Below are 13,926 nucleotides of genomic sequence, written 5' to 3'. Positions count from 1 at the left end.
GCACTACGAGCTCTTGAGCCATTATCGTCTGAATACCGAGCTCTTCAATACACACCAAGATTTCTAATGCAAAACCCAAACCTGACCATATGACTCGTTTCACGCATTCCTTATATTCTTTAAACTTCCTGTTATTGAAACACTACCAGTTTTCTCCACCGTTCACCCAAATGGAATGACAATGATATCGGAACTAAGTTTCTCAATGAATGTTTCACTCCGGAACATAAACATGGACGTGTCGAGGAAAATGTAAGGAATGTTCATTTCCTTAGCTAGCTTGTCATTTTAATGTATTATTATAGGTTTTTCTTCTATTAATAATAGATGAATAGAAAATATTGCGTATCATATGAGCTCATTATACAAAATTATTATGGCTTGTGAATCGTTTTTTCGTATTTATTTTTGTATGATTTACCGGAATTGCTTTTCCTGTTGCTGGCACGAACCAATGCAGATTGTATCTAAAACGACGCTGTTGTCCCTGTAGAGGTGCACTACATAGTGAATGTGTAAAAAAGGAGGCATTTGGGATTCAGCTCACTGTAATACTGTACTAAACGACAAAATCACGAGCAAAGCTATTACTATGACAAAGATTGCGTAATCGCAATTATTGTGTTATGATTGTTTTAATGGTTTTGTTTGCATTAAAGAATGACCTGAGCCAGAGTCAAATGCAACCTGGTGGGAGATCCTCAGGCTTCAACAGGATATGAAGTCTCTGGTATGATCTGTAATATTTTTATAAAATATAAAATCTAGATTTTGAGGATTGTTTTACCTGATGTGTACAAACTAACCTTATGTGCTGTTTTTTTTTGTTGTTTATCTTAAATCAAAATTAACTTAATTTTATAATACATTTTTCCATTTTTTTTAATCCACATGCAGAAGTATAGTTTTTTTCTCCTCGTCATTCTCGTCCTCTCTTTGTTGCTCTGGTACAATCACGTAACCAAACCAAGAGAAGTAGATCTGGGACTTCGGGGCTACGTGAGAATTTCACCTCAAACCTGGTCAAGTTCACGTGTAGGTTTCCTGATTTATTATTTCGTTTCACCAATGGATATCACATCACACCATCATAAAAAGTTGTCCTGTATAGAAATAATGGCAACTTGAATGTAATGGACTAATTGTAATATAAAATTGGATTCTGTGGGTGGAGTTTTCCAGCTTCCTGTGATACGAATTGTACAATGTTATCGTACAACTTGCCAATTTTTTAAAAATGGTTTCCCTGAGAATGTAATAAACTCCTAATTTTATTTTTGGACCAGTTGCACACAGTGAAGCACTTTTTCTAACTATTAATATGCATTAGGTGTGTAGCGGTACACACATTCGTACCGAACATTTTCCGTACAGTGCTGTCAGTTTGCACGTGTACGAAATGCAATCGTTTGTTTGTGTGGAACATAATTACAATCCGAGTTTCCTTACAAACGTATTAAGTGGCGGATCACAAGTTTGTTTAGTCTCCGCCTCGCACTTTGAGTTCAATGTCACTTTTTAAAATTATTATTACATTTGAAAACATACACAAAAATGTTAGGCGTATTAAAAAGATGATAATAAAAAAACTAGAGTTAGCGCAGTGTCATCGTAAATACAATTTGTAGTGCGTTGTATTTTGTTTTGCGCATGCACGAATTCGCCCCACTTCCGTTTTTTTTAATGAGAGTCTAGCGATTATGGATGTCCATCTTAAGGAATTTCTCTTTAAAGAAGAAAATCCTGACAATTCCTCATATCGAGGGAGTGAATGAATAAAGGATTAAAGGAATGAAGACATTTGTTAAAGTATGCTGAAATGTGCAGAACAGTGTCTTAAAAAAAAATTATATTAAATGTAAAACACACACTTATTTACACATCTGTATTTCCCAAATAGGTCTAACAAATGTAAACTATTTAATATAATTTTCCATTTATATCATTTTATTTAATCAATTTATTTTGTGCCAATTTAATCACTTAAATGAACATATAATGAAGTCTATTGCATCAATTTGATGTATTCTGTTATATTTTTATTATATTTTATGTGTAATTTTACACCCCTAATACACATACTAACTGTTTAAATTCCTTGCATCAGTATCTGGCTCTACGCTGTGCCCGCTGCGCCGTGGTCTCCAGCTCGGGCCAGGTGCTAGGCAGCAGACGTGGGCAGGAGATTGACGGGCATGAATGCGTGATCCGCATGAACGCTGCACCGACACCTGGCTTTGAGGCCGACGTGGGCAATAGGACGACCGTCCGCGTCGTCTCACACTCCAGCGTGCGACGCCTGGTGCACCGAGAGACCTTTTTCTTCAAGCAAGAGGCAAACACACGCTATGTGGTCTGGGGTCCTGAGCGGAGCATGAGGCATGATGGCAAGGGACGAGTGTTCAATCTGTTGGCAAAAGTGGCACGGAAGTACCCGGGCGCGCACATCTATGCCGTGAGCAGGGAGAAGATGCTGCAGTGTGATCTCGTCTTCCAAAAGGAGACTGGCAAGAACAGGTAGTTATAACCTTCAAAATAAAATAGAATAAATAAAATGCAATACTCTATTATGTTGATTAAATTGCATAATCAATGAAATCGATTCAATAAAGGAAAAATGTAATTGGTTTACATTTGTTAGACCCCATTTGGGTAGTACAGGTGTGTATGCAAGATCTGATCTATTTAACTGTTACTTACTTATTTCAGCATACTTTAACAAATGTATTCATTCCTTTCATCAGTTCGTGCTTTCACTCCCTGGATATGTGGAATTGTCAGGGTTTTTGCCACTTCCTGTTTAGCGGCTAGCGCTATTGATTCTTTCGTGTTTTCATTTATGCACCAAACAATTCTTATTTTCAGTACGGAGTGAGTAGCCACATTGAAAAAAGCATACAAACTTGTGGTCCACCACTTAATACGTTCCTGAGGAAACTCCGATTATAACTATGTTCCGCACGTAAAAGGATTGCATTCGGTACACACGTGTCCCGAACCGAAAGCCCTGTACCGAAAAAAATCGGTACGTGTAACCGTTACACACCCCTAGTCTATGATTAGGAATAACAATAATAGACTGGGTAACTAATGTGCTAATTCACATCCACCATCCAAACTATCAAAAGAAGCTGCTTAGTAGAGGCGCATTTCCATTGATTTAACAAATTGTCCAGGCTGTGGTAGGTAACTGTACAGCTACAACATGCACCTTTTTAATTTATCCTAATAAACCTGCTTCTGTCAGGGTCAGAAAGAAACTCAGAATGAAAGACTTACACCGGGAAATTACACAACTTTCACTATAAAGCCAAAAGACAGGAATAAAAAGGGGAACATAAATACACAGAGCTAACAGGACTCGTAGGATATAATAGGAGAGTAATTAAGGACACAGGGTACAATAGTGACATCTGGGGGTGAAAATCGGGAAAGGCATGCGGATACATTTCTATATTTCCAGTGGATAAAGGTGCACATAATGAAGTGGAAGCCAAATGTACAACACACTGCAAGACAACAAGATGCACATAAACATTTGTTATCTTTATCTATCTATCTATCTATCTATCTATCTATCTATCTATCTATCTATCTATCTATCTATCTATCTCTATCTATCTATCTATCTATCTATCTATCTATCTATCTATCTATCTATCTATCTATCTATCTATCTATCTATCTATCTATCTATCTATCTATCTATCTATCTATCTCAGAATGAGGTCAGGTGCATTCCTCAGCACTGGATTTTTCACTATGATTTTTGCGCTGGATGTGTGCAACAGAATTGATGTTTATGGGATGAAAGACGGGTCGTATTGCAGGTGAGTGCTTGAGGTTCGGGAGATTTTCCTTTCTATTTGAGATAATAATAATAATTCATAATAACAATAAGTAGTGGAAGAAGAAGAAAAAGAATGTTTATTATTACTATTACTAAGATAACATAGAAATTAGGCATGTTCAGCCAACAGTCACTGTCTTTAAAGTGTGCGTTTGTGTGTGTAGTCTCACCAATTACTCTTCAGTACCGTATCACTATTACGAGGCGAATCGTCTGGACGAGTGCAGCATGTACAAAGCGCACGAGCGTGCACGGAGAGGCGGCCATCGCTTCATCACCGAGAAACAGATCTACAGACAGTGGGCATCGCAGGGAAAATTACAATTCCAATATCCTTCATGGTGAACTCACAACAACACTGACACCTCTGTGATACGGAACAGCACACTCAAAGTACACCTTCCTCAAACTGCTGTTAGACGCCAAGGGGGGGTAAAAGCAAAACCGGCAACTGCGTTCAGGATACATTTCAAACCATTTTCCACGTTTATCCATTTCATATTTATTATTTTTGCTTTAGCGTAGTGTTATTTTTGCGAAGCTGCATGTCGTTAGGCTACGCGAGGTCACACAAGGTTTCATCATGTTACGGGAGATGTGATTAACTAAGAGAGGCTACATGAAGAATTGATGATATGAGGTTACATAGGGCTGTGGCTCACAGATTTAAGAGTCTGTGTCAAGTTTTAGAGCTTAGAACAAATAATAATACTTGAAAACAAATACAGGGGGAGTGGTGGCTCCAGCGGTTAAGGCGCTGGGTTGCCGATCGGAAGGTCTGGGGTTCGAGCCCCGGTATCGCCAGGCTGCCACTCTTGGGCCCTTGAGCAAGGCCCTTAACCCTCTATGTTTCGGGGGTCCCTTACGAGGGAAATATCAAGGTCCGTGATGTGGGGCCGCCTTCCCGTGGGCTCACCACCTGCAGGAGGGACCGTAAGGGACGGTGCTGTGAGGATTGGGCAGCAGTCGAAGGCGGGGTATGCCTGCTTAGGCTGCTGCCCCCGCGACCCGAATTACGGATAAGCGGGAGAAAATGAAGGATGAAAGATGAATGAAGAAAACAAATACTAATCTGAATCCAGATGTGTTACAGGGTCTGGTGCCTGCATAAGACTTCAATTAATTTATTAATAAGATACGGCTTGAAATTACATTAATACAAACTTTGATTATTTTACAGTCGTACCCAGTCACACAATTATAAAAAAAAAAAGACTCCTCACATTTCTCCCAAACTATAAAATTAGCGTATCCTCTTTTTTTTTTTTGCAGAGCTTTCGCAGCAAATTGCTGCGATCGAAACTCTTGACCTTCGGATACAAAGTCCAATGCCCTAACCACTAAGCTACCACCTCCCTGTGTGCAGAATGATTGACAGTTTTTGTGGTTGACAGCTGTTTTGAACTCTCCAATGTTATACAGTAGCCTCGCGCCCTTCCTCCATCTCACATTCTTGTCGTATTTTCTCGAGCGCACTCGCTTTCTGTCAAGACAAATGGAGAAGGCTTTGCGTTCATTAGTGTAAAAGAAAATCGATCAATATTTGCTCAACTGTTCCTGTAAATTATAGAGCTAAAATAAAGGGAGAATTTCGTCCAGAGATATTCAAAAACACCAATTTTTTTTTTTAACACTTTTTTTTTACTTAGGAAAGTGTTAAAATAGCTATTTACAAATAGATTTTTTGGTTGAAATGGTTTTAAAACACAGCATGAGCTTTGGCAGCCTTTATATATACAGTATCTCACAAAAATAAGTACACCTCTCACATATTATCCACCATTTTAGTATATCTTCTATAATATTTGAGTCAATATGCAGCTTGTATAGCAGTACAGATTTACTGTCCTCTGAAAGTAACTCAGCATACAGCCATTTATATCATGTACAATATAAAAACAGATGTCCTATTCATTAGATTTTCTCTGCTCGACAGGACCTACGAGTTTGTGTATCTTGTATTCGATCAGTTAAAATTTGGTGCTTTGATTCTCTTATACTGACCACTGGATGTTCAACATGGTACTTCTTGGAAAGACTTTAAAGATTTGAGAATTAGAATTGTTGCTCTCCACAAAGATGCCGAGGCTATAAGAAGATCAGTAACACCCTGAAACTGAGTTACAGTGCAGTGGCCAGGGTCATACAGAGGTTTTCCAAGACGGGTTCCTTTAGGAACAGTTTGAGTTCTCGTGCTGTGCATCAGGTGCAGAAGTTGACTTCAAAAAAACAGACGCATGAGTGCTGCAGCATGGCTTTAGAGGTTGCAGAAACAGATCCACTTGTCAGCGCTCAAATCGTACACGGCCGTCTTCCCAAAAGGAAGCCTCTTCTGAAGCTGGCTCCCAAGAAAGCCTACAAACAGTTTGCTGAAGACGACCTGTCCAAGAGCATGAATTACTGGAACCATGTCCTGTGGTCTGATTGATTCTACTAAGATAAACATGTTTGGCTCAGATGGAGTCCAGCACGTGTGGCAAAGCCCTGTTGAGGAGAACCAAGAAAATTGTGTCTTGCCTACAGTAAAGCATGGTGGTGGTTGCATCATGGTCTGGGGCTGCATGAGTGCTGCTGGTACTGGGGAGCTGAGGTTCATTGAGGGAAACATGGATTCCAACATGTACTGTGACATTCTGAAGCAGAACATGATGCCCTCCGTTTAGACACTGGGCTGAACTGCAGTTTTTTAACATAAAACCGACTAAAAACACATCGCCAAGATGACAACTGCCTTGCTGAGGAAGCTGAAAGTGAAGGTGATGTAATGGCCAATTATGTTTCCAGACCTAAACCCTGTTGAGCACCTGTGGGGCATCCACAAGCAGAAGGTAGAGAAGCACCATTTGTCTAACATCCAGCAGCTCGTTGATGTCATTATGGAGAAGTGGAAGAGGATCCCAGTAACAACCTGTGCAGCTCTGGTGAATTCCATGCCCATGGATTAAGGCAGTGCTACATATCAATGGTGCTCCCACAAATTATTGACACTTTGGACACAGTTTTGATGTTCACTTAGGGTGTACTTACTTTTGTTGGCAGTTATTTTGACAATAATGTCTGTATGTTGAGATATTTCTAGAGGATAGTAAATCTGTACTGCTATACAAGCTGCACAATGACTTCTCTAAAATATTTAATTTCTATCGTATTGTCTTGTATTGAGAAGATATACTAAAATAATTGCTGAAATGTGAGGGGTGTACTCACTTTTGTGATATACTGTGTATATAAGCAGGTCAGAAGTTTTGCTTGTGGAATCTTTAGTCGCTTTTCTCACTAAAAGCAGGAGTGTTCACGAATATAGAGTATATATTTCAAAGAACTCATTTTGTTACTGTTTTTGTTACGATTATAGACCCTTTAATATGCGGTCACTACTCCTGCATCTCATTCGGCAGGAATCTGGACAGAACTGTTGTTTTGATCGAGAAACATGTTTACAAAAGTTAACTGCTTGGAATTTATCTAGCAAACAGAAACAGAACATCTGTAACCTCAAACCTGCTATTTGAGTGTTTGATGTTGTCTAATTTGAAAGGTACAAATCAACATAACTTTTCAAATATGTAACGATAATATTGCTCACATGAAAAATATGTATGGCGTATGCATTCTAGTGAAACCAAAGGAACACATGAACATGCTGCTGTTTTACATGCGTATGTGGGTCTATGTTTCTTTTATTGCTGCACATCGACGTCGGTGCACATGTGAAATTTTAAACAGGAAATCCGCTCTCTGAAATGTTTACCTGTACAGACTGTGATCACAGCCATTGATATTTCACTGGAAATGTTTTATTATAATGTATTACTGCTGTTACATGAAGATCTGTTCTAGGAATGCAGTTTTTTCCACTCAGATTTTTCTAAAATATTAACTGATGAATTGTTTTTTTTTAAAGCACTGATTCTGACTTTATTTACATCATGCATACGTGTTTGTAACAAACTACAAAAGCTTTTGTTTTAATGGCACTTTATGCTGTTTAAGCTTTTCTGTATTCATTGGAAGAGAATGTCAACCCATTTGTAAGGATTATGCAGTTATGCTTTATTTTTTAACTGTATGTTGCACTTTTAGTTATCTAGGACAGGAAATCCCTTTAAATTCACACCTTTACTTGTTTGGAGATATTTTGATATTACTTAGATTTTACTGTCATGGTGGCTAATTTCATGATCATTTTTTTCTATAAATAGTTCAAACAATTTAAATGGTGAGGTAAATTATAGAAACAGTACTTTTGTTGAAAAAGGAAAGATGTATGACTGGTCTATTATTGTCAAAAACTTTATACCTTATACCTGATTTATTGGCTAGAGAGGTTTGGAGTGGCATTTTAATTATTTGGTGGTAGAAAGAAATCAAAAGCACTTTAAAAAGGACTGGATGTTGGATAATGAACTTCTGGAAGTTATATTATATGATCATGGCCTCTTAGGCTCTTGTGAAATGTTTTGTAACTGTTTCTTGAGATTGTATATATATATATATATATATATATATATATATATATATCTCAATGTGTGTGTGTGTGTGTGTATTTATATTTATATATTTTGGGAAGTTTTTATATATATATATATATATATATATATATATATATATATATATATATATATATATATATATATATATATATATATATATATATATATATATATATATATATATATATATAACTTCCCAAAATGATCTTATTTGGAATTCTTTATAATTGGGTGACCCTCTGTTTTCGAGTTCCCCAAGGAATGTTGAACAGAAAAATCTTGTCCTAAATAGAACCTTTGCTTTTATAATGCATTTCATTATTTTAACACACATCAAATTTCATTGTTTTGTCCTTTAAATATGTCAGTATAAAAATATTTTATTTAAAAAAAGTTTTTTTGTCTGTTTATATGTCAAAAGAATAACTTTTTGTATGTATTTATGTATGTACTGTTATATTATGTACAATTATTTTTGTCTTTTGGTCTAAAATATTTGAAAGTTGAGGAAACCTAAATTTTATTTTATTTTAATATGGAAATCTATTGTAATGTTTTTTTTGTTTTTTTTTTTTTTTTTACATTTTTTAGCAGTTTTTTTAGTTAACACAATATACTCGCATTAAGATGCGAGGATATTGTGTTAACTAAAAAAACTGCTTTACACCTACTGGGATTTTTTTACATCGATATTCTCAAATAAACCTGGAATCATTTACTATTGTCTGTAAATATACTTTTTGAACTATTTTTTGTTGGTCTTTATTTTTTAGACTATTCAATTTGTAGATCTTTTTAATTTACAACAGCTAGATTTGTATACAGAAATATTTGTGTAGCAATATTTCAAACCCTATAGCAGGGCCGCCCTGATTTATTTTATCAGTATGGATCAGGAAAATCAGACTAGAATAGAATAGCCTTTATTTGTCACATATACATTACAGCACAGTGAAATTTTGTTCTTCGCATATCCCAGCTTGTTTAGAAGCTGGGGTCAGAGCGCAGGGTCAGCCATGATATGGCGCCCCGGGAGCAAGGCGGGTTAAGGGCCTTGCTCAAGGGCCCAAGAGTGGCAGCTTAGCGATACCGGGGCTTCAAACTGCACATTAATGTTCCAGACTTAAATTTTTCACCACAGCAGCACAGTAACCCACACTGACTCTGATACAACAGCATATGATTTTACAATAATTGTAAAAATTTGTTTAGTATGAAGGTATGATTACAATAATGAGTGCGTGTGCTAGCTCAATGTATATGTATTTATACTTAAATTAGCACTTTTTAAGTTTGCTTTGTAGAATTCAAGAGTGGTATCTTGCGTACCAGTGTAGATTTATTCGTTACTAGAGACTCAAAGCACTTTTGTACGTCGCTCTGGATAAGGGCGTCTGCTAAATGCCGCAAATGTAAATGTAAATGTATTTTTTATTTAGAATACAGCTAAACCACTAATAACAAACAAAAACCCATTGTCCAATATCATTTAAAAAAAAAAAACTTTCAAATAGAAGCTGTTGCCAAGACCCCGACTCCTGTGTGTTTCACACTGTGCGACTCCGTCCATATAATTATTTAAACTGAATTTATTTTATATTGTTCATTTTTAAATCGGTTCTCCGTTCTGGAAAAGGCAAAGAACAGACATGGGTTTCTGGGCAGAAAGCTGTTCCTGTTTCCATGCCCTTAGTGTTAGCAACTACCAGGTGCTATAAGATGAAATAGGTAGTGAATTTAAATCAGTTCATCAGTTCTGTCCAATTAGTGGAGCACTTTTTAACGATAGATGTGGCATAGTAAATCTTGTCTGCAATTTGCAGAAGAGAGCATTTGAAATAGATTGTGTTGCGCAATCCAACCCTACTTAAGACTTAGACATCTTTGATGGATGGATAGATAAATAGGAAGGCTATAAGAAGATCAGTAACACCCTGAAACTGAGTTACAGTACAGTGGCCAGGGTCATACAGATGTTTTCCAAGATAGGCTCCTTTAGGAACAGCAAGAGTCCATCAAAGAAATTAAGTCCTTGTGCTGTGTGTCAGGTGCAGAAGCCGCTTCAAAAAACAGACGCATGAGTGCTGCAGCTTATCAGTGCTCATACGCCACACACTGCAATAAGTCGGTTTGCATAACCGTCGTCCAGAAAGAACGCCCCTTCTAAAGCTGGCTAAAAAGAAAGCCCACAAACAGTTTGAACACTATTGAGCACCTGTGGGGCATCCTCAAGCGTAAGGTGGAGAAGCATCATGTGTTTAACATTCAGCAGCTCCGTGATTTCAACAACCTGTGCAGGTTCCTCTGGTGAATTCCATGCCTAGGAGTGTTAAGGCAGTGCTACATAACAATAGTGCTCACACAAATTTTTGACACTTTAGACACAGCTTTGACATGTTCACTTAGGGTGTACTTATTTTTGTTGCCAGCTATTTAGACAATAATGGCTGTATGTTAAGTTATTTTTTATAGGGCAGTAAATCTACTGCTATACAGATTTATACTTGCATGCAGTGTAATATACTGCTCCACTTGAAATACTGTAATATCTTCATATCTGATACAATCAGTGTGGTATAATGTAAAGCTATGAATAAAAGTGACTTGACTTTTTGAATTCGAATAATCTACTCATCACTTTGTACCTGCATAATGTCCACCTCTCTGAAACGATTCTGCTAAGGAAGCAGAAAAATCAATTGCATTGCATTAATAAATGCAAACAGTAGAAAGCTCACAGATTGAGTAGGAGACCGGTTACCATTGCTCGTGTCCTTGCAGCGTAACAATATCAAACTCTATGTCACTCTATGTGACCCTGAATAAATGTGTGGCCTGGATATTTCCCACACACATTAGTGGTGCAGTATGGCGTTTTTTTACCTTTTAACCTTTTCATTATTGTGTGTTTCTGTGATGCATAAAATATATTTTTGTGGTACTCACCCAATTCAGCATATTTAAAGAAGTGCTTAATGAGTTATTAGAATCAATACGATAAGAATGAGCGCAATATATTCGTTAAGAGTAATAAATGTGATTTACCTCTTCTCTCCTCAGCTGTATTCTGTTGTCCTTTATAGGGTGGTTTACGTTTAGATGCCTTGACATACTTGTGGTATTTTTGACAAATATCACATGAAGCTTCATCATTGTTAACTGGAGTAAAATAACTTCAGATTATGCTTCTTTTGCTTTCAGTCATTATTGCAGCACTCATGCACTCGAATCCCCTTTCAAACCTGCACTGTGTGCTTTCACTGAGTGAGTGAACAATGTCATGATAAATGATGGTAAAGCAGAAGAAGATATAGTTTTCATTTACATTTCTATTTAAAAATGTAAAATATTTATATACTGTACAGTATATTACTATTTTTTTTATATTATAAACTTGTAAAAAAAATAAGAAAAAAACTTATAGGATTGAACTTCTATCTGAGAATCGATCCTTTTGATACAATGCCAGTATCAAAATTATCGATACTTTGGGAACGATCCGCCCATCCGTACCATTAAATCCCAGGTTCAGGTGGATCAGTGAGGACTCGCATAGGAGTCACGATTTAGAGTCTCCTGTGTTTCCGAACATACAGGACGTTTCCTGGACAATTTATTCGGCTACTTGTTAACAACAAGTAATCTAAGTGATCTGAGTAAATGAAGAGAAGGATTAATTAATCCTGAGTCATCAAAATGATCGGGTTATTTAACCCGGATGAATCCAATTTCGCTCATCTCTACTCTTGACATTCTCTTTGTCAGTCTTATAAGGGTAGTCACCTGTTTTTCTCAACAGTCTTGAGGCATAACAATGGCATGTCACTGCAAAATGCTGTGGTAGCCATGCTGACGTTCCAGTATTCTAAAATAGACTTCTCTTTTTTTATTTGTTTGTTTGTTTAATTGTTTGTGTATTAAATAAAGAAAAGCCCATATGGTTTCTTCTAATATTGTGTCAGTGTTTTTCCTTGCCATTGTCACCTCTGGCTCATTGCTGAGCAATAAACTTTATATAAAGAAATACATTTATGAATTTAAAATGTAAATACAAAATTTTGTATCTATTTCTTTCAATAAAGCTGTTTTGTGAATTATGGAAAGTTGTATACGAATAGAATAGAATAGAATAGAATAGAATAGAATAGAATAGAATAGAATCGAATAGAATAGTAGATGGATTATGTATGTATATTGCATACATAAACAGCAAATATAGTTACTTCTAGATTTTTTTTTTTTTTTGGAATGCTATTATTATTATTATTATTATTAGTAGTAGTAGTAGTAGTAGTAGTAGTAGTAGTAGTAGTAGTATATAACAAACTATTATTTCTTATATAATAATAATCTTCTTCTTTTTTCAGCTCTCCATTACTTTGCACTGTTGACCCCAGATACCTGAACTCCTCCACCTTCTCCACCTCTTCTCCCTGCAACCGCATCACTCCACTGCCCTCCCTCTCATTCACACACATGTACTCTGTCTTACTCCTACTGACTTTCATTTCTCTTCTCTCCAGCGCATATCTCCACCTCTCTAGGCTCTTCTCAACCTGCTCCCTACTCTCACCACAAATCACAATATCATCCGCAAACATCATAGTCCAGGGAGAATCCTGTCTGACCTCGTCCGTCAACCTGTCCACCACCACTGCGAACAGGAAAGGGCTGAGATCCAATGCTGTCTAGCCACACTGTCTCCTGCCATCACCTTACAGTCTCCAATCTCCTTCAGGTTGCATCTCCTACATAGAACATAGTCCACCTGTGTGCACCTTCCTCCACTCTTATACGTCACCCTATGATCCTCCTTTTTCTTAAAATAAGTATTCACCACTGCCAAAATCTACCATCATCTGACCTTCTACATTCCTCTCCTTAAAACCATACCTACCCATCACCTCCTCATCACCTTTGTTTCCTACACCTACATGCCCATTAAAGTCTGCACCAATCACCAATCGTTCATATCTAGGTACACCATCTACCACTTTATCTAATTCACTCCAGAATCTTTCCTTCTCCTCCATCTCACAGCCAACTTGTGGAGCATAGGCCCTGATGACATTTATCATCATCCCTCCAACTTCCAGCTTCACGTTCATCACACTATCAGAAACTCTCTTCACCTTCACTACACTCTTACTGTACTCTTCCTTCAGAATCACCCAATGACAGAACAGATTAAACCCACCTCCAATGTTCCTGGTCTTACTCCCTTTCCACTTGGTCTCCTGAACACACAACATATCTACCTTTCTCCTCTCCATCATGTCAGCTACCTCTCTCCCTTTACCAGTCATAGTACCAACATTTAAAGTACCCACCCTAACTTCCACTCTCCTACACTTCTCTTTTCCCTGCCGGTTCTGTAGACGTCTTCCTCCTCTCCTTCTCCTCCTTCGGCCAACAGTAGCCCAATTTTCACCGGTACCCTGTTGGCCAAAGATATCTGTGGCGGTCGTTGTTAACCCGGGTCTCGACCGATCCGGTATGAAATTCTTATTTGTGATCGGCATATTCGATTTGGCACATGTTTTACGCTGGATGCCCTTCCTAACGCAACCCTCCCTATTTATC

At 37.4% G+C, this 13,926-nt stretch overlaps 1 protein-coding gene across 3 annotated transcripts; it reads left to right on the top strand.

Moving 5' to 3' along the window:
- The first annotated feature begins 137 nt into the window (after positions 1 to 137).
- st6galnac4 (ST6 (alpha-N-acetyl-neuraminyl-2,3-beta-galactosyl-1,3)-N-acetylgalactosaminide alpha-2,6-sialyltransferase 4) lies at positions 138 to 4,568 on the top strand. 3 transcript variants are annotated; one of them, XM_083564193.1, is made up of 6 exons: positions 138 to 252; positions 660 to 730; positions 898 to 1,035; positions 2,108 to 2,517; positions 3,723 to 3,830; positions 4,015 to 4,568. In XM_083564193.1, the coding sequence occupies exons 2-6, from the start codon at positions 719 to 721 to the stop codon at positions 4,193 to 4,195; spliced, it is 849 nt and encodes a 282-aa protein (XP_083420319.1). In that variant the 5' UTR covers positions 138 to 252; positions 660 to 718; the 3' UTR covers positions 4,196 to 4,568. The 3 variants fall into 3 exon arrangements, with proteins under 3 accessions (XP_083420319.1, XP_083420320.1, XP_083420321.1); XM_083564194.1 differs by lacking the exon at positions 138 to 252 and adding an exon at positions 416 to 548; XM_083564195.1 differs by lacking the exon at positions 138 to 252 and adding an exon at positions 462 to 495.
- Positions 4,569 to 13,926: the final 9,358 nt, after the last annotated feature.

This window comes from Silurus aristotelis, assembly GCF_946808225.1.
Source record: "Silurus aristotelis genome assembly, chromosome: 16".
Lineage (NCBI taxonomy): Eukaryota > Metazoa > Chordata > Actinopteri > Siluriformes > Siluridae > Silurus > Silurus aristotelis.
The sequence above is the reverse complement of the archived record's forward strand: the minus strand, read 5'-3'. Positions and strand labels throughout refer to the sequence as shown.

What these genes read in the sequence shown, in the direction of transcription:
- st6galnac4 (XM_083564193.1), top strand. An exon ending in AAACCTGGTCAAGTTCACGT is followed by an intron (nt 1,036 to 2,107) that starts GTAGGTTTCCTG and finishes TCCTTGCATCAG; the next exon opens with TATCTGGCTCTACGCTGTGC. An exon ending in AAAGACGGGTCGTATTGCAG is followed by an intron (nt 3,831 to 4,014) that starts GTGAGTGCTTGA and finishes TTGTGTGTGTAG; the next exon opens with TCTCACCAATTACTCTTCAG.